Genomic DNA, 21541 nt, shown 5'->3' on the forward strand with positions numbered 1-21541 from the left:
CAACTCTAGTACAAAGATATTTTATTGTTTTTGTATCGCATAAAGAAAAGCATGTGCATTCCTCATACTACTCCTTTTCTCTCCTTAAGCTTGCAAATGTTTTGCAGAATATTAGTTCTCTATGCGAGATTCTTAGTATCCTTTGTTTTTGTCTTGAAAATAAAACTTCTGCCTCTGCATGCCTACTTCTTCTATAGAAGCAATATGTCTGATTCGCTTAGCACTGTTACTCGCAGAAGATTTTGCTTAAGTATTCTGCTTATTTGTTTATAATTAACTTCTCATCTTTAATTTCTGCAAAAGTTTGTGCATTCCTCAACTTTATATGCTGAATCTACCAACTTCTCAGCTCTTTGACTCTCTGCGATACGTTGTTTCCAATTCCTTCGCTTACTTTCTCTTTCTTCGCACTTATCAATGTCGATTTCTTGACAGTTCATACTTTCAATTGTGTCTCCTCTGATTATTCCAATGCCATTAGGCAAAGGGAATTTTATGCATTGATGAAATGTCGATGCCACCCCCAGTATATTGTGCAACCATGGTCTACCAATTAAAGCATTATAAGGTGATTCGAAATCCACTACACATAAAACAATGTCCGTTGATAGGTTCTGTAGGAGAATTCGCATTGTCACTTCTCATTTTGGCTTGTTTGCAGCTCCATTAAATCCATAAATTTTGTATGTTGAAGGAATTAACTCATCATCTCTTCCTCCCATAGTTTTGTATGTGTGATAGAAAAGGATATCAACAGAACTCCCAGTATCTATTATTATTCTATTCATAACCCATGTGTTTGCTTCATCCTCTTCATCATCCTCTACTTTCGGATTTGGATTAATTCCTAATCTTACCACCAATGGACATTCATGTGATTCTCCTCCGCCTGGTGTTTCTTCCGCGCTGAATGTGATAACTTGTTTTTTCCACTCTTTTAATGGTGATACTTTCACAAGATTTAGGATCTCTTTGCCTTCAACATCTCTCGCATACACCCTATTTAAGATATTATCATGGAAATCTTCTATATTCTTGAATGAATGTATAATCGAATTACAATACAAGTTCTTCAATTTCGCACCTACTTCAATTATATGTACATTCTTTCCATTATCCGCTTCATACTCATTTCCCCTTGGTGGTGGTGGTGGCAATTTCTTTGGTTGTGCTAAGAAATGGTTCAACTTTCCCTGTTAAATCATCCTTAATATGATTTTCCTTACATTTCTGCAGTTACTTGTTGTGTGACCGTGAAATCTACGATATACACAAAATCCTTTACTCCTCCTACCTGGTGGTGGTTCGTCTCCTGCATTATGTGGTTCTGGAATATCTTTCATTAGGATGGAAGCTTCCCATATCTTATCCACTGTGGTATTCAACTTTGGCAAATTTATCTGCTCCCACACTATTCTTAGAATTTTTTTATTATAATGTGTTTGTGGACCTCAAGAACTTCCTGGTTGAATCGTATCAGTACCTCCGCGATTTTGATGTTGGTTTTCAAACTCTGCTTGATCTGCACTACCCTTGGCTACCAGTTTTTGTTCCATTTTTGCAACATTCCTTCCTTGATTCCCTTGTGATGTACTCGCAACAGTGTTTGTCAATCTTGGAAGTAAACTTGCATTTCTACCCTTCGCATCTGGTATTGCAACTGGGTACGAATCCATATCTCTTTGTTTCTCTTCAAGTGCTATGTACTCTTCTTGAAATTCGCGCAATTCTGACATTGTTATCGTATCCTTTATCCGAAATATTTGTGTATACAATAAATCTGTAGGAAAGAGAGCATTGATAAATGCAAGAATAAGGTGTCGCTCATCTACTCGTCTTCCCATTTCGCAAAACATGGTTCTCCAGCGTGTTGTTAGATGACGCAAAGTCTCATTTGTTCTTCTGCGAAGTCTGAATGTTGTCTCAATCCCTGGTCTTGACATATTATTGCTGATGTATTGTCCTAAAAAGACGTTCTGTAAATGGTGAAATGACCCAATGGATTCTACTGCTAGCCCTTCAAACCATTTCAAATCTTCTCCCGCCAAGCTCGCAGCAAAATATTTACACATGACTGCATCATTATTTTCCCATTGCAATAGAGATCGAGTGTAGGCTTTCACATGTTGTATTGCACAAGCACTTCCATCAAATATACTAGTAAACACTGGTAAGATGCACTTGGAAGGTATTTCTACCCTTTGGATTTGTCTTGTAAAAGGAGTTTTTCCAGCTTCTTCTACTGCTTCTTCTAATTTTCTCTTTCCACCATTTCTTCGTGTAGTCATCATTTCTCTTAATTCTGCCATTTCTCTCAAAATTTCTTCACTTAGGGTTTGATCTAAATCTTCTCGCATTGGTCTTTTTAATCTTGCTTTCCTCAGTCTATTCTCATGATTATTCTGACGTACTGCCTCTTGTATTTCGCATTCTTCATCTTCTTCTCTTCTTCGCCTACGCCTTTCTCTCTCAATGTTCATATCATTATGCACTCTATCATGCCTCTCTTCTTCATCTCTTCTTTGTTCTTTATCATCCATGCGATAACGTTCGCGTCGTCTTAATCTATTGTCATGATTGTTTTGACGTAACGCTTCCTCCAATTCTCTCTCTTCAATTTCTTCTCTTCTTCTCCGTTTATTTCTTTCATCTCTCGCACGTGCAATCTCCTCTTCGCGCTCATACTTATTCCTCACTATTTATCTTCAATGTAACATCATCTGCTCTTGTCTTGGATCATCTTCCTCTCGTTCAAGATTATGATGTGTGCGATGAAGAAGCTGATAGACACATTTTTGTGTCTGAATTGTCCTTAGTGTCTCTATTGCTAGTGCTTGATTTTGTACTTATTATGATGTCTTTATGTTTGTGTAGGTGTTTTTGGAGAAATACACTTGTGTGAAAAAAGTTGCTCAAAAAGTGCTATTTGGACCCCTGGAGGACATTTGCTATACTGACCCCAGATTTGGCTAAGGGACACCCAAGGTTATGCGTATCCCAAATTTTTCTATAGCACCCATTTTCTGAAGGCACCCCAAGACCGGATAGGGGGGAACCCTTCCTCTTCATTTCAAATTTCATTTTTGGCGGGAAGAAGAGTTTCACCTCTGACAGATTTTTCGATCAGATTTTGGATGGGTTAGAGGTAGACTGAATCGCTGAAACTTCATAGCTGGACGCGATATGACTATATAACGTTGGTATGGGTTTTATTTTGGAAAAAAATTGGCAGAATCGTCGCGTGGAGAAAAACAGAGCTTCATGAAGTTTTCACGGGTTTATTTGAATTGCAGAGAGTTTCTCACGTGTTGGAGAGAGTCTATCCTGTTATGGAACATGATATGAATGAGATAGAGTGTGTAATACATCTCTAGGCGCGTGGAAACAACAAAACAGGAAAGAAAATCTCCCCGAAAATAATTTGTATCACCCGAGTAATGAGAGAATATTTGAGAGTTTAATGCGATATTTGGAGGTTCTGTTGGGTATATATAGGGTGTTGGGGACTCATAGAGGGGGTCTGGAGAGTTTTGGGAGAGTTTAGAACAACAATAGAGGAGATTGATCGTGTTGTAGAGAAAACTTTTCCGCTGCTGCTAGGAAGAACGCAAAGAACAAAATACCACTAGAGACAGTCGTTTATCAACAGTGACAACGACAGACACACGAGGGTCGCAGAGATACAACAACGTCAGTTCTTTTCTATCGTTCTTTGTAACAGTGTTTTGCAACAATTATAAACATTGCAAACACCCGATTTTTCATTATTTTCTCTCCATTTCATATTTGTAAACAAATTTTGAGCATGAATCAATACTTTGAGCAAGTTTATACAATGATGAGACAAACCCATCCTCTAGGGTGACGAAGGAAGCTATTTCGCCAATAAAATGTGATAATCTCTATTTTATTTAATTTATACAATTATTATATGATTATTTTCCTTGATAAATAAATAGAAAAAAAATGGTTTTTGTTAAACAATTGTTATTTCAATTGATGGAGCATGCTAGCCTAGGGTTTTGATGTCCATACTTTCGATTTACAATTGTTATTTCTAATAAAATCAACTTTTGCAATATTTAGAATCAATTTGAATGAAGGATTTGCATAATTATAATTAGAGAATATAAAATCACTTTGATATTGGTAATTAGTGGAATCCATAGCCCCAGTCTTCTCCATATTTTTCATATCACTTTTATTTAAGTTTCCTATATTTTTATTTAAAATTAAGTCTAAAATCTGCTTTCACAAGTCTTGAACGAATCTTATTACTACAACAACTTTGAAAACACATCAAATTTTTGGCGCCGCCGACGCGGACTTGTCTTTAGGCTATAGTTTTTAGATTTTTTTTTAGGTTTTTATTTTTATTTGTTCTTCTATACGTTTTTGGGTTTTTGTCTTTTTCTTTCAGATTTTGGAATTTGGAGCGAAAGAAAATTTTGCCAAAACTTTTGGTGAATACTTAAAGACTGGAGTAAAAGGCAAAGCGAAAGGAGCGAAAGAAGAAGATTTTTTTTTTATAAAAAAAAGAGAAAAAAAAAAGAGAGATATTTTTATTTTTTTAGATTTTTATTTTTTTAGATTTTTATTTTTTTAGACTTTCTTTTTCTTTTGCACTTTATATTTTTGGACTTTGGACTTTAAATTTTGGGACATTATTTTTTTAAACCCTACGAAAGGGTAGTTTAAATATAAACTGTTTGCAGAGAAGGACGGTGATTACGATATCAGCTCGGCCCCTCGGGTTCGTACATGACATAGGAGTCGTGGCCCGAGTCGACTACAAAGGTTCATCCCCCGTCTGGTACGGGAGGTAAGTTTGTCGAAACACTCGCGAATCCCCTGTCAGCGAGTTACTGTCTTCCTTCGGTTGCTTTAATTTCCTAGTAAAGGGAAAGGACTAGCCATACAAGATAAGGGTTCAGATTTCATCACCGTTCTCTTCTTGCCCGCCTTAGGAAAACGACACCAAACGCGAACCTAAGCCTAAAATTTTGACTAGAACGAGACCGATAGGGTAACGAGCTTAACAGGAAAGTCATTCGAAAAATATTGGTTACTCTTTTGAGCATACTTCAAAGTTCTTGACGGTTTCTGTAATTGAATGCGTGACTGCGCCGCCTTGTAATACTGGTGAGGCCTTGGGTATCAAAGCTCCACCGAGATTTCCTCGCCTCTATTCAACTTACTTTGACTCGGAGATTCCAGAGGGGTTTTCTTAAATTGTAACGAATTCCCGTTCGAAGGATTAGAAGCTGGTCTAGAAACAATCTAAGTGGAGCCATCATGCTTTTTGTTTGCTAGAAATCAGTAGGTTTGCTGTGGTGGAGTCAGCCTTGTTTGTGTTTGCATAGAACATCCCTTCCGTTTTAGGACTTTTCTTTTTGATTTTGTTTTTCTAGTGTATGCCCGAAGTTTTTAAACTGGCTTGTAAAAGAAACACTCTAGGTCGTTTGATTAGTGACAAACCTAGTAGTTCTTCTTGTGAAGGCGGGGAGCTCGAAGACTCTTCTTTTGAGAGCCCCATTTTTGGAAACTTCAGTTTTGAGAATATGTATCTTCGTGAGGAAAGTACCCCTAGTACTCCTAGTCCTTCGGTAGTGCCAGAAATGGCAACTTTGAAAGCTTTGCTAAACCCAACTAGGACCTCTCGTCCGTCTTTTATCAAGTTAGCTGAAACCGAGGCAAATTATGAACTGAAACCTGGGACTTTACAGATGCTCCTAATGTTTTTAGGGAAGGAGAATGAGAACCCCTATTTTCATGTTAGGGAATTTGAGGAAGTTTGTAGTACTCTGAAAATTAAGAACCTAAGTGATGATGCGTTGAAACTTAGGTTATTCCCCTTTTCCTTAAAAGATAAAGCCAAATCTTGGATGTATAGTTTGGACTCTGAGTCAATTGAAACCTATGACCAACTTACTTCTGCCTTTATACATAAGTTTTTCCCAAGGCATAAAACATCGTCTATTAGGACACAAATATGTACTTTTGCCCAACAAGCGGAAGAATCTTTATATAGGTACTTAGAAAGGTTCAATGACTTGATATCTCAATGTCCTCAACATGGTTTGGAGAAGGTTAGGTTAGTTCAGATCCTCTACCAGGGTTTAGATTATTCAACAACAACCATGGTTGAGTCCTTATGCACAGGTGGATTTGAGAATAAAACTGTTGATGAAGCGATGACATTTTTGAATGAAATCGCCGATAAGACCCAACAATGGGAAAATAGTAGGGAACCCCAGAAAAAAATTCTTCTAAGTAGAGAAAATGTTAATATGGTATAAGGATCTCATGAGTCAGATGCAAAAATAGCAGCTATAGCCAAAAGGTTAGAAGCCTTAGAATTAGGTCATTCTAGTGGTAGTAGTGGAAGAAATGAGCCTTTTTGGGAAGGCCATGTTGTTGAAGAGAAAGACAATGCTCTTTATAACAACACTAGGTTTGATAACCGACAGAAGTTTGACCCATATTTAGAAACCTATAACCCTGGCTTGAGAAACCATCCAAACCTTTCTTGGTCCAAGGGCCAGAATCAAGGTCAGTCTAGTAATGCTCAGGTTCCCCCAGGTTTTGGCTATATTAAGAATCCTTCAGCTCCGGCACAGTTTCAGAACCCTTCGGATAAGAAGATTATGAGTTTAGAAGAGTCTCTTGCTTTGTTAACTCGTAACACTGTGTAGTTTCAGCAATCTGTTGCTCAAGGTTTAGAAGAAAATAAGAGAATAGGTCAGGCCAACTCTCAGGCTATTTCCGAGTTGAAAACCCAGGTTAGTCAGATAAATGAGTCTTTAAGAGAAAGTGGTAAGTTTCCTAGTCAGACTCAACCCAACCCTTGAGGAATTAATGAAATAGGTGAAAGACCATCTGATCATGTGAATGCTATTAAAACCCTTAGGAGTGGTAGAGTGATAGACAACAAGGTTTCCATGCCTGATAGTGAGCATGATGTAGTTCACCCTTCTGAACCAGAAACTGAGGAGACTGATAGAGCCTCTAAAGAGACCAATGAGGGTCATATTGAGCCTGACTTTGTCCCTAGAGCCCCATTCCCACAGTTGTTAGTTCCAACTAAGAGGGAGTCCAATTTTAATGATATATTGGAGGTTTTCAAGAAGGTAACTATCAACCTTCCACTACTAGATGCAATTAAGCAGATTCCTTTTTATGCCAAGTTTCGCAAGGATATGTGTAGGCGAAAGCGAAAGCTTAATGTCCAGAAGAAAGCCTTTCTAGCTAGTCAGGTGAGTTCTATTATTCAGAATATCACTACTCCTAAGTATAAAGACCCAGGGTCCCCTACCATTTCTTGCACTATAGGTAAATACCGTGTTGAGAAAGCGTTGCTTGACTTAGGAGCTAGTGTGAACTTACTACCATATCATGTGTACCTTAAGCTAGGACTTGGTGAGATGAAACCTAGCCAGATGACACTTCAGTTAGCTGATAGGTCCGTTAAAATTCCTCGTGGTATGATCGAGGATGTTCTCATAGAGGTTGACAAGTTTATTTATCAAGTGGATTTTGTTATCCTAGATACCCAACCTGTCCCTGACCCAGAAAACCAGATACCGGTAATTTTAGGTCGTCCGTTTTTAGCTACATCCAATGCGATCATTAACTGTCGAAATGGTATTATGAAATTGTCTTTTGGTAATATGACTATTGAGCTGAACATTTTTAATATTAGCAAGCTACCCTCTGAACTAGATGACTCGAACATAGAATAGGTGAACATGATAGGAACATTAGTCGAGGAGTCATTACCAAACACATTGTTAGAAGATCCATTAGAGAAATGCCTAGCTCACTTTGGGATTGATTTTGATGATGATAATATAATTAATTAGGTTAATTCTTTGTTAGATTCAACTCCTTTGTTAGATACTAGTAATGGATAGAAACCTAAAGTCGAACCACTACCAGTTTCTAAGTCTACCCTAGTTCCTTCGTTAGAAGAGCCTCCTAAGTTGGACTTAAAACCATTGCCAGATTCCCTGAAATATAGGTTTTTAGGCCTAGCTGAGACTTTACCTGTGATTATTTCTTCCGTCTTGGATAGTGACCAGGAAAGTAGGCTAGTAACCGTCCTTCAAAACAACAAAGAAGCTTTAGGGTGGACCATAGCTGACATTAAGGGTATAAGTCCCACTGTTTGTATGCATCAGATCTATTTAGAGAGTGATACCAAACCTTCTAGGGAGATGCAACGTCGACTAATACGAAAGAGGTAGTTCGAAACGAGATCCTTAAGTCGTTAGATGCAGGCATTATCTACCCCATTTCAGACAGTAAGTGGGTCAGCCCTGTTCAGGTTGTACCCATGAAATCCGGTATTACTGTAGTCCAGAATGATAACAATGAGTTAATCCCGACCCGAGTGACCACGGGTGCGTGTTTATATTGACTATAGGAAATTGAACAAGGTCACTAGGAAGTACCACTTTCCCCTTCCCTTCATCGACCAGATGCTAGAGAGATTAGCTGGACATAGTCACTACTCTTTTTAGATAGCTATTCTGGATATAATCAGATCATTATTGCCCCAGAAGACCAGGAGAAACCACTTTTACCTGTCCCTTTGGTACCTTTGCGTATAGACGCATGCCTTTTGGGATTTTTAATGCCCCTGCAACTTTTCGGCGTTGCATGATGAGCATATTTTCTGACATGGTAGAACGGTTCTTAGAGGTCTTTATGGATGATTTTTCAGTGTTTGGTTCGTCTTTCAATGAGTGCTTGCATCATTTGTCACTAGTGTTGACTAGGTGTAAAGAAAATAATGTAGTGCTTAATTGGGAGAAATGTCACTTCATGGTTCATTCAGGAATTGTTTTAGGGCATATCGTATCTTCTAAGGGAATAGAGGTTGATAAAGCCAAAATTGACCTGATTAAGACTTTACAGGTCCCAAAAACCGTAAGAGATATTAGGTCATTCTTAGGGCATGCAGGTTTTTATCGTCGATTCATTGAGGATTTTAGCTTAATTTATAGACCTCTTTGCAAGTTGCTTGTAAAAGATGTTAAGTTTGTCTTTGATGATGCTTGTTTAGAGGCTTTTGAGAAGCTTAAGAATTTACTCACTACAGCCCCATAGTCCAGGCACCCAACTGGAACCTACCCTTTGAGATCATGTGTGATGCTTCAGATTATGCTATTGGTGTTGTGCTAGGTCAGCGAGAAAACAAATTACTTCATGTGATTTACTATGCTAGCAAAACTCTGAATGATGCCCAGTTGAACTATACCACTACTGAGAAGGAACTGTTAGCCATTGTGTTTGCCTTAGACAAGTTTAGACCCTATCTCTTAGGTTCTAAGATCATCATATATACTGATCATGCTGCTTTGAAATATCTTTTGTCTAAGAAGGATACAAAACCTAGATTGATTAGGTGGATACTTTTGTTGCAAGAGTTTTTTCCAGACATTAGAGACAAAAAGGGTGCCGAAAATGTTGTAGCAGACCACTTGTATAGGCTAGTTGTTAGTTCCCCTGATGATTCCCTTCCTATAAGGGATAGCTTTCCTGATGAACAATTGTTCTTTGTTACCCAATTACCTTCGTATGCGAATATAGTGAACTATCTTGTTACTGGTCGAATGCCCCAACATTGGGGTAAACAAGATCGTTCTAGGTTTTTAGCTGAGGTTAAGCACTTCTTCTGGGATGATCCTTATTTGTTTAAGTATTGTCCAGACCAGATTATTAGGAGATGTATACCTGAGAGTGACCAGTCCAGTATTATTTCCTTTGTCATGATCATGCTTGTGGGGGTCACTTTAGTGCTAGGAAAACTGCTGCTAAGATACTGCAGTGTGGATTCTATTGGTCTTCGTTGTTTAAAGACTCCCACAGTTATTGTGTGACTTGTGAACGTTGCCAGAAATTAGGAACCATTTCCCGTAGGAAAATGATGCCCTTGAACCCTATTTTAGTTGTGGAGGTCTTTGACGTGTGGGGTATTGACTTTATGGGTCCGTTTCCTAATTCTTTTGGTAACCTATACATTCTTGTCGTTGTAGACTCTGTCTCTAAGTGGATTGAGGCGTATGCGTGTAAAACCAATGACCATAGGGTTGTGACTGAGTTCTTGAAAAATAATATTTCCTACACGTTTTGGTACACCGCGAGCTATAATTAGTGATGGAGGGTCGCTCTTTTGTAATGGACCTTTTAGGCTTTTGATGAAGAAATATGGTATTACACATAAGGTATCTACCCCGAATCATCCACAGACTAGTGGTCAGGTAGAAGTTTCCAATAGGGAGATAAAACGTATATTAGAGAAAACAGTTAATCCTAATCGGAAAGACTGTTCCTCTAGGCTTAGAGATGCCTTATGGGATTACCAAACTGCGTTTAAGACCCCCATTGGAACGTCACGTTATTGACTTGTGTATGGAAAGGCATGTCACTTACCTGTTGAGTTAGAACATAGAGCTTATTGGGTTGTTAAGCAGCTAAATTTTTCACTTGACAAGGCAGGAGCCCATAGGAAACTCCAGCTCAATGAGTTGGAAGAGATTCGTAGAGATGCATACGATAGTGCTAAGGAGTATAAGAACAAAATGAAACTTGTGCATGATAGAAATATCTTAAGAAAGTCATTTTCTCCAGGTCAAAAAGTTCTTCTGTATGATACCCGCTTGCATCTTTTCCCTGGGAAGTTACGTTCTCGGTGGACGGGTCCTTTTATTTTTCGCACTCTCTTTCCTCATGGAGCTGTTGAGATCGAGACACCGGATGGTAGTAGTTCTTCGAATATTAATGGTCAGAGATTGAAACCATTTTTAGAGCCCTTTCCTACAGGTGATATTGAGGAGGTCCCTCTGGAGGACCCTGTTTACCCTTGATTGACCATCGAGGCGATTGTATGTTGTTGTATATTAGCTTTTGATTTCTCTCTTCACACAGGTACTATCTTTCCGACTTCTCTCTTTACTAATTCCTCATGTTACTTTACTGTTTGGTATTGCTCTTTCATTAGAAACATTAAGGACAATGTTAGATTTAAGTTTGGGGGTGGGAAGAAACTTTTTGTTAGATTTTAGTTGCAATAAATAACCTCCATAGCCTAGAAATTTATGCTTATTAAGGTTGGCACTAACCAATCTAAGTGGATGGGAACATCTTGGTTATAGGAGTTGAGGAACCAATCTGATTAGATGGAAACATCTAAAGAGTCTATTCATAAAATCACAGAGCTCAGGTGTTAGAATTAAAAAAAACATGGTAGTTTCGCTATATCTCGTTGAATCCTAATCCTTCTGTTTTTATTTTTTTAAGTGATTTGGTGGGGCACACGATTCAAGTTGTTACCTTTGCTAGGGTGGAATAGAGTGATTGAGATACAAAAAAAAGAGACCAGACCATTAGACCAACCGAAATAAATTCAATAAAGTCGACCATTGGTGCCCTTGTATATGCCAGTTGTGTTGACCTAGAGTTAGGTTTATCGACCACTGGTCGCCTTGTATATGCCATTTGTGTTGATATTAGTCAGAATTGTATCTCAGTCCATTAGGATAGGTTCACCTTGGCAGAGGCCTTCAGACAGATATGGGAAACATCGTTCACTTTTAACCATCTTCTTAATATTTCCATGTGATTGGTTGACTCCGGTTATGATGTACAGAAACTATCTGAGTAGAACTCTGTCACTTATATATGAATTTAGTATGCTGAGTGCAAACTCGTGTACATCAATTGGAATTTCGCATCAGGGTACTTCCTCCTGTAGTCAATAAGAGTATGCCAACCAAGGAGATTCTTTAGTGTTTTCCAAGGTTCTGCGTAGATAGTTAGGGTCTAGAGTAAAGATTTTGTGGGTACACCTCTGGTAAACCCTACGGAGACAACACTCCTCCACTAGGGCCTCCTAGTGGTTTAACGGCTTGTTGCACGTGCTAAGTATAGTCATTTTTATTTTCTAGATTATATTTGCTCGAGGACTAGCAAATAATAAGTTTGGGGGTATTTGATAGACACATTTTTGTGTCTGAATTGTCCTCAGTGTCTCTATTGCTAGTGCTTGATTTTGCACTTATTATGGAGTTTTTATGTTTGTGTAGGTGTTTTTGGAGAAATACACTTGTGTGGAAAAAGTTGCTCAAAAAGTACTATTAGGACCCCTGGAGGACATTTGCTATACGGACCCCAGATTTGGCTAAGGGACACCCAAGGTTATGCGTATCCCAAATTCATCCTCAGCACCCAAATTTGTCTATAGCACCCATTTGCTGAAGGCACCCCAAGACCGGATAGGGGGGGAACCCTTCCTCTTCATTTCAAATTTCATTTTTGGCGGGAAGAGGAGTTTCACCCCTGGCAGATTTTTCGATCAAATTTTGGATGGGTTAGAGGTAGACTGAGTCGCTGAAACTTCATGGGTGGACGCGATATGACTATATAACGTTGGTATGGGTTTTATTTTGGACAAAATTTGGCAGAATGGTCGCGTGGAGAAAAACAGAGCTTCATGAAGTTTTCACGAGTTTAGTTGAATTGCAGAGAGTTTCTCACGTGTTGGAGAGAGTCTATCCTGTTATGGAACATGATATGAATGAGATAGAGTGTGTAATACATCTCTAGGCGTGTGGAAACAACGAAACAGGAAAGGAAATCTCCCCGAAATTAATTTGTATCACCCGAGTAATGAGAGAATATTTGAGAGTTTAATGCGATATTTGGAGGTTCTGTTGGGTATATATAGGGTGTTGGGGACTCATAGAGGGGGTCTGGAGAGTTTTGGGAGAGTTTAGAACAACAACAGAGGAGATTTCTCGTGTTGTAGAGAAAACTTTTCTGCTGCTGCTAGGAAGAACACAAAGAACAAAAAACCACTAGAGGCAGTCGTTTATCAACAGTGACAACGACAGACATACGAGGATCGTAGAGATACAACAACAACAGTTCTTTTCTATCGTTCTTTGTAACAGTGTTTTGCAACAATTATAAACGTTGCAAACACCCGATTTTTCATTATTTTCTTTCCATTTCATATTTGTAAACAAATTTTGAGCATGAATCAATACTTTGAACAAGTTTATACAATGATGAGCTAAACCCATCCTCTGGGGCGACGGAGGAAGCTATTTCACCAATAAAATGTGGTAATCTCTATTTTATTTAATTTATGCAATTATTATATGATTATTTGCCTTGATAAATAAATAGAAAAAAATGGTTTTTGTTAAAAAATTGTTATTTCAATTGATGGAGCATGCTAGCCTAGGGTTTTGATGTCCCATACTTTCGATTTACAATTGTTATTTCTAAAAAAATCAACTTTTGCAATATTTAGAATCAATTTGAATGAAGGATTTGTATAATTATAATTAGAGAATATAAAATCACTTTGATATTGGTAATTAGTGGAATCCATAGCCCCAGTCTTCTCCATATTTTTCATATCACTTTTATTTAAGTTTCCTATATTTTTATTTAAAATTAAGTCTAAAATCTGCTTTCACAAGTCTTGAACGAATCTTGTTACTACAACAACTTTGAAAATACATCAGAATCTCACGTGGATGTTCATATCGTTTAGTTCCTCGATCTTGAATTGTACATCTTCTCTCTTGTTGATCCTGTGAATTGTTATTTTCTTGCGAATTTTCTTCAATAACTTCCATGCGATGTCTTTGCCTATCATTTTCACGGTTAGATTGACTTTGTTTGGATGAACTTCTGCTTGACCTTGATCTTGACCTTGTAGCACTTCTTGATCTCTGTTCATGTAACCTAAGATTTTCTTCTCTCAGATCATCATTTTGACGAATCAAATTCGCACGCTCTTCGTCATCTCTTCTCCGTTCTGCAATCAATCTTTGTCTAAGTTCTGCAATTGTCATATCTTCTTCATTTCCATCAATTCTTCCTGGTATTCCAGTCCTTTGTGTTTCTTCTCCAGTAGAACTTGTTTGCGAAGTATGAACACTCACTCTATCATAATTAATATCATTGTTCTGCTCTTGTTCGGGATGAGGTTCATGTTGGAGTTCATTTTCTTGAGTTTCTTCTATTCTTTTCTCTTGGTGATCAAGATTTGTAATTCTTGTTCTCTCAACATGTTGCCTCTGGATCTTGTTGTAATCAATGATTAAATGACATTTTACTTTCATTTGTTAAAGTAACACCGAAAGAGATGTCTATGGGCAAGCTGCATCCAATCTTGTCGATTAATATAACTTTGAGGCAGCCATTCAACAAATTCCTGACATGGGAGGGGGTACTTGGGACAGGGATACTGTAATCCGTGCTCTACGGGCTGCATTTAATCATCCATAGGGAGCTATTGACCATCTATATTCTGTAAGTTGGTTCTATGTCAGAGCACACATTATGCATGAGAGTTAGAATTTACTTTTCGTCTATAACATATTATTAGCATTACTTACCCGTGCTACATTATTAGCGTTCTAGCATTGACGTAAGTCAAGCATGTATCTACTGCTCATCTAATAATACACCGTGTTTTTTCCTTTTCTACCTCAAGGTATTTGCGAGCAAGCAGTAGTTCCACCTGTGGCCCAACGACCAACAACAGCACCAGCTGTGAATGCTCCTGCCCAGGCACCGCAACCGACACTACCAGTTCCTTCCACTAGGCTTAATGCAAATCCATTAGGTTTCTTTCCTAAGGTATACATTTTCTAAATTCATCTCTTCAAGAGTGGTTCGCTTGTACTGAGTATTTTAATCAAAATAATCAAAGTAGAGCTCACACAAAGGTGGTGACTGATGACAGAATCCTTTGTCTTCGTGTTAGTTTTAATGTCCGTGGGTTGACTATTGTGTTCTTAAAATAATGTCTTCTGAATCGTGAAGCCTGTGTGGATTTAGTGTGGTTCTCAAGAGGCCCCGATATGTTCTGTAAAAAATCCATCCTTTTGATGAGTTTTTATGCCATTATATGAATGTCCATACATTTCTTAACTTTTGGTATGTTGTCTTTTGCCGATCAAATTTATTTTTATTTAATTTTGTAGCCTTAGAAAATTAATGGGATTAATGATTCCTTCTAACTGCGAGAGGAAAGGATGTTCGTTCAGTCAGAATTAAGGGGAGCTAGGATGTCACTAAGTTGAAGGTTAGGTGCTCCCAAGTATTTGTACGAACTTTGTGTATTTGTTTGCATTCTGATTATCTCACATAATATCTCTAATTAATTTCAGCAGAGTTCGAGAAATTTCCCAATTTTCTGGCCAAGTTTCTGAAGTTACGGTCAACTAGGACAAGGGATAGACCGTGAGGTATGTCTAAGCAACAGTTCACGCCCCATTCTTTTCACTTATGTTTTCCTTAGGAATTCTAATAGATTGTTTGCTTCAATTACAGTACAATGCTAAAGATGGCTCTGTCAGCTTACAAGATGAAGACTAATAAATAAGAGCAGAAGTCTCTACCATACAAAGCAATTGCAAGAATCATGCTAGCAACAACACAAAGTAGGGCTGCACATGGGCGGGTATAAGCTAAAACCAACCTCGCACCCATATACTGTGGGTTCTTTTTTTCATAACCAACCCCGCACCCATAAACAGCGGGCGGGTTTTGTTACCCACCCGCTACGGGTTGGGCGGGTATGGGTTTAAACGGATTTAAACCCGCTTTATATTCAAGTATTTAGAGTAACATCTATTCTCCTTGATTAAGTGAGAAAAAAAAAACCAAAACCCCCAAAATATTCATATCTAGGAAGTTCACAGATGAAGATTAAGTGTTGAATCTGTTGATTTTTCGATTGTTGTCGATTTCTGGTGAAGATTCGAAGTTGTTGTTGTCGATTTCTGGTGAAGATTTCTGGTAATTGTCGTTCGTAGGTGAAGAAGAAGAACTGAGGAGGAAGAAGAGGAGAGGCCGAACAGAGAGAAGAGTGTAGAAAGTGAATGAGGGTTATCAGTTATCCTATCTACTAGTATTAGGGTTTCATAATGGACGAATAGGATTAGTTTTATCTAATGGTATATAATCTGCGGGTTTTTTGGGCGGGTATGGCGGATATTAGCTTAAACCAACCTCGCACCCACAGACAGCGGGTTTTTTTTCTCATAACCAACCCCGCACCCACAACGGGCGGGTATGGATTAAAAATCCACGGACTTAGCGGGTACGGGTAGGTTTAGGTATCGTGGGCGGGTCTTGTGCAGCCCTAACACAAAGCAACCAGAACATTGTAAAACAGAGTATAACGATGATGTTAAATAGTAAACAGAGTATAACGATGATGTTAAATATTTTATTTTTCTGTTGTGAGTTGAATCATAAAACTGTTTGATTATTAATCGTTGGATCGGGATGACCTAAAACTGTATCATATCTGCAGCTGTGGGTCACCTGAAATCCAACATTTTTTTTTTGCGGGTAATATATTTTGTAACTTGAGATGTTCATGAGAAAATTTGTAATACCAACAAGAAGACGCATATCATTTTCTTAATGACCAGTTAAATTGTATTAAAATTATTACAAAATATTGTATGACAATAGCAACCATCACAAAAGAAGCCATGTGTCATAATTTTATTGGCAAAATAAATTCAACTTTATTAAATCTGTTAAAAAAATTTATGACAACTACAACCATAATTAAAAAAGACACGTGTGATCTCATAATTAAGTTGATGATAAGCATAATACAAAAAATTTAGCTACCTAATGTGATGGATTTTAGTTATAATATTAATGATTCTCTGTAATGGATATTAGTTTTCATATTATTAAAATTATAACATGTTGTATGGCTTATAACTCATAGATGTGTGGCGCAAAACAGATGCCTTTTGATTCCCAATTCGAATTACTCTAACCAGGGAGTGTGTTTGCAGTTACACTGGAACACTCACTTATTGATTTAAACAATCAGGCGGATATGGTATACCCGTCTAGATGACTATTTTATTGGGAAGGGATAAACAAGTGAGGTTTTGTGCCATGCTTATAAAATAAGTTCCTAATTCAAAATTATAACTATCTATGTCGATGGTATGGACATGGTAAGTACTCTTAATGGAATAAGATATCTTACAAGACATTTAAACTCTGAATTTGATATGAAAATCCTAGGAAATATCGATCTTATCTATGTTCTGAACTAGAAGACTGGGCTTGTGGTATATTATTCCACCAGTTTGCATATGTCTAAAGTTGTCAGGAAATTTAACAAAGACATGCATCCTGATAGCACTCCCGTGATTAGTCGAGGTTCAAATGTAAGTAACTGACCATTTCGTCTAAAGGAAGATGACGAAGATGTGTTGGGAGATGAAATTCTCATATCTAAGTACAATGGACACATTGTTGTACTTAGTATAATAATGTACTCGATTAAATCTTACATCATCAGTGAATTGTTAGCTAGATATAGCTTAGCGCCAACGCAACGTCATTGGAATAGTATAGTGAATGTAATCACGTACTTAAAAGTAACCATTGACATAAGTTTTTTTTATCCCTGCAAAGACATAAAAGGAATGCTAAAGGAACTGCAATCCAAAGGTTGTTGATTATGAAGGAACAATAATATCTCTTCTCCAACGAAAGTAATCAGGGGGAGATATGGTAGACTATTTTCTAAGTCATTACCGATATTCAGTTTCGAACAGTACATGACTAAAGGAACAGTTTGGAACAACTCTGAAACTAATAAGGGGGAGATGACGACATCAGGGGGAGGATTCAAGGATATGACGTCGACATATTTTAGTTCGAAATTGGAGATGTGTTGTACTCTTTTTCCCTTCGATCGAGAATAGTTTTTCCCAAAGGGTTTTGTTACTCGGAAAGGTTTTTATCGAGACAACACTAAAAACATCAAGTATGTTGAACGTTGAAGACATAAAGATCGCGTTGATATTACTGAAAATATCTGAATCAAATAAATGAAATGTGATAGTCTGTTAAGCAACGTGACTTACAGAATCAACAACAAGGTCTTGTAAACATTCAAGTCACCAAAGTAAAGTGTGATAAAATCCTTTTGACTGCATTGGACTAATGAAAATTTTCTGACATCACGGGGAGCATCTAATGGTGTGTTGAACTATTTTCCTTCACCGAGGTTGCTTTTTCCCACAGGGATTTAATACTCGACAAGGTTTTTAATGATACAACAACAAACACCATGAAGTAATTTGCTAACTAAGGCTATTGTCTTTCCTACAAGGATTTTCTTCCTTATGAGTTGTGAAGCAACTAATCAACTTCAATGGAGAAAAGTGATCATATGCAACGGATCACCTTTACTTGCATCTGTCACGTTGTACTCTTTTCCCTTCGTCAAGGTTTTGTCCCACTGGGTTTTTCCTTGTCAAGGTTTTAATGAGGCAACGTATACGCATCCAACTATGTTCTAAGTTTTCTTAATATTGTAATCTTTCTTTAGTTCAGGTTTTGTCCTTCTGAATTTTCCTAAAGAAGTTTTAACAAAAAAATTAACTTAGACATGTCGGTCTTTGAAGATCGTATTGCATGTGAGGAACTACATGTAAAGTAAGAGATAACATGTGAAGTACTACATGTGAAGAGTTGTACCAAGGTTTTATCCCACTGGATTTTTCCTTGTCAAAGTTTTAGTAAGGCAATTGATTTCTGCACAAGTCATCAAGGAGAGAACGACATTTGAAGTACTACATTCGAAGCACTTTATGTGAAGCACTATATATGAAGTTTTATTGAACCGCACAAGAGGGAGTTTTGTAGGGCTTACATCCCATAGATGTGCGGCCCAGAATAGATGCATTTTGGTTTTTCCATCTTCATGTATATACATGTATTATATCCATGTAATCTTATCTCTCTAATAATAGTCATTTTCCTTGTTTCCACATCTTGTATCTTCACCTCTAATTCTCCTCAAACATAATACTAATTATAACACCATATTTAACATATTTATAATCCATAATAAATATTTTGAGCGATGGATTTATTGTATAACAAAATCCTTATGGTGCAGTGGGGATGAATTATGCCACCACTAAAAGCGACTGTTTTGGAACAATGGCCAAGTACCCTAATAAGGTTAGTCTTTTTAGCTTTTTGGCGGTTCACCGTCCCAAACAAAATTCTTCTTTTAGTTAAGATATTATCATGTGGATAGATAATTTTTTGTAGTGGGATTTTAATGCATATTAAATGGATGTTGGTAAAATTAAAGTAAATTAGTATATATAAACCAAAGCCTGTTTGTATTGAAACCCGATTTGTCTATATATCCACCTAATACAAACACCTTAGTAAGTAACTGAGGGGCTTAGTGGGGTGGTGCTCACACTCGCAAATTAATGTAATGTTAACAACTGGGAAATTAATAGTTGAAGAAATAGCGTAAATTAATGGTTGGTAAATTGATCGAAAAGTTACGACCAATTATGACAGCAACAAACTGTTAAGCTACCGATACTTGAAAACATTTCCGATTCAACATATATATATACACAAGTAATTGGACCTACAGTAAAACTTCGATATATTAATAGTCTTGGGACCGTTAAAATATCATAGCGAAGTATTAATTTATCGATAAACTAATAAATTAATTTTAAATTTCTAAAATAAGTGTATAATATCAAATATTTAGAAATTTTATTTTCAACTCAAATTATTTTCTAATTATTTTATGGCATATTACGTGTATGAATGTATATACTTTAATGTTAAAATTAAAATACGAAAAAGAAAACACTATAAAATCATTTTGGAACTTCTCAAGGCAGTACACAAAATTAAAGATGAAGTCCCAATGTATTATAAATATGAACAAACACAAATAATTGAAGATGTCTATTTTAGTAAGCACCATAATATATTGTTATTAATTATTAATTTATACATTAGTTGGCCTATTGAAAACCTAAATTTCTTATTATCTTACAAATTTAACTGAGTTATTAATTTAACATACTGACAAAAAATATTATTTTAATTATTTCGAATAATGAGAACTACTCTAGAGTATACTAAGATAAGTTGGACCTATCGTTCAAAAATAAAGACTTGGTATTTTCCTGAATGTGGCCCCCTGGCTTGAATTTATAGGTCCTGCTATTAGAAGTTAATAGGTCCTACTATTACTAGGTCCTTGAAAATTCTTCTTTTGGATTTATCATGTGAAGCTTGTGTAGTGGGTAAAATAATGAAAGTTAGAATATTGTTGGTAAAATTAAATTAAGTAGTACCCCAGTATAAATGTGAGATCACTTACACTTAGCATTCACAGAAAGAAACCCTAAAATCTCACAGCATTCTGAGAAAAAAAATCATCAAGAACACTTTCTTCCATCTTCAGTTTCCTTTTCATTTTTCCTATCTGTAGAGATACAGTGGGTGACCGAGGTGAAGACATCATGAACAGAATTCATAGTTGGGCGTCGGATGCTGCTTACTCCTTCATATATGCAAATGTAGCCTTTTCACTTTTGGCTCTCTTATTCTTCTTTTATCTCTTGTGTGGATACCAACCCCCAAGACCAGATATGATGATTCGAAAGATTGTCCATGGGTTTTCGTTGATCTCATCATGGTTACAGACGAAAAGGTATAAATAAATCATATACATAACATATTCTTTTTGAAAATAATATACATATTTCATATGACTAGAAAGTAATTTTGGATCTCATATTCTTGGTTTACATTAATTTCTTGATGAATCAGGATCAGGTGGTGAGACAGGAGGAATGGGTGATGATGATGAGTATTGAACTTAAATATTAATGAGGAGGTGGTGACTGTCTTTCTTAATTTCGGTGTTATTTTCTTATCAAGTTAAATACGTACTATCATATCTAGGAGTCAAGGATTTAATTTGGTTTAGTATTATCATCATGAACTCAGATTATTGTAATAAGAAGGATTTGCATATTTACGTGAGATTGATATTTTGATTTTATGTCTCTGTTAATTTCATTAGCCTTCTTTCTTTTTCAGAAATGCACTCTTAATTATTAACCCGTTTGGTTCTTGAAATTTCTAGTTTTTGACATATTCTGATGAGTTAAATGATTTAGGTTGTTCAGGCTCATCTCCTCCTCGTCTTTCTATACTATTATTAGCTAGATGCAGTAGTAGTACCTCGGACCTCCAAAATGAGCCGAGGGTTTGATGTTGGTACTTTAGAATAATTTGGTGTTGATTATATATGTGAGTTTCCCCCAAAATATGTCTAGGAAGGAACCAATTGTAGTCTTAGGAATTAATGAGATCAGGGATGAGCTTTCATGGATACTACTAGGAAATAATGCTAGGCAGACAAGGAGATAGCTGTTGGCCTAATAATCAAATTTTGGATTTAGCATTTAACTTTTGCGTGCTTCTCTTGTGTCATGATGGGTTCTCATTGATACTGATGTTAACTGCATTTTGAATATGGTTTTCTTGATGAATGTTCTTGACTGTGGGGCACATTAGCACAGCCATGGCTTTTGTTGCTGATTTCTTATCATATGTAGGAGTCAAGGAAGGTAATGAGGGAGACTGGTCTGTAGTACTTTAGAATAATCTGGTGTTGATTACGTGAGTT

General features: G+C 36.9%; 2 protein-coding genes and 1 long non-coding RNA gene across 3 annotated transcripts; 1 reads left to right on the top strand and 2 right to left on the bottom strand.

Moving 5' to 3' along the window:
- Positions 1–641: 641 nt before the first annotated feature.
- Positions 642–2309, bottom strand: LOC113324039. Its single transcript, XM_026572377.1, has 3 exons — positions 1484–2309; positions 1295–1372; positions 642–1171 (listed from the first exon to the last, which is right to left on the bottom strand). Exons 1-3 carry the CDS (start codon positions 2307–2309, stop codon positions 642–644), a joined length of 1434 nt encoding a protein of 477 aa, XP_026428162.1.
- Positions 2310–12554: 10245 nt separating this feature from the next.
- On the bottom strand, positions 12555–14141 carry LOC113324040 (pre-mRNA-splicing factor 38B-like). The gene is made up of 2 exons (XM_026572378.1): positions 13547–14141; positions 12555–12559 (listed from the first exon to the last, which is right to left on the bottom strand). Exons 1-2 carry the CDS (start codon positions 14139–14141, stop codon positions 12555–12557), a joined length of 600 nt encoding a protein of 199 aa, XP_026428163.1.
- A 6113-nt stretch (positions 14142–20254) lies between these two features.
- Positions 20255–20892, top strand: LOC113321347. Its single transcript, XR_003346616.1, has 2 exons — positions 20255–20557; positions 20677–20892. It is a non-coding gene; the product is annotated as an uncharacterized LOC113321347 (long non-coding RNA).
- The last annotated feature ends 649 nt before the right edge of the window (positions 20893–21541 follow it).

This window comes from Papaver somniferum, chromosome 11, assembly GCF_003573695.1.
Source record: "Papaver somniferum cultivar HN1 chromosome 11, ASM357369v1, whole genome shotgun sequence".
NCBI lineage: Eukaryota > Viridiplantae > Streptophyta > Magnoliopsida > Ranunculales > Papaveraceae > Papaver > Papaver somniferum.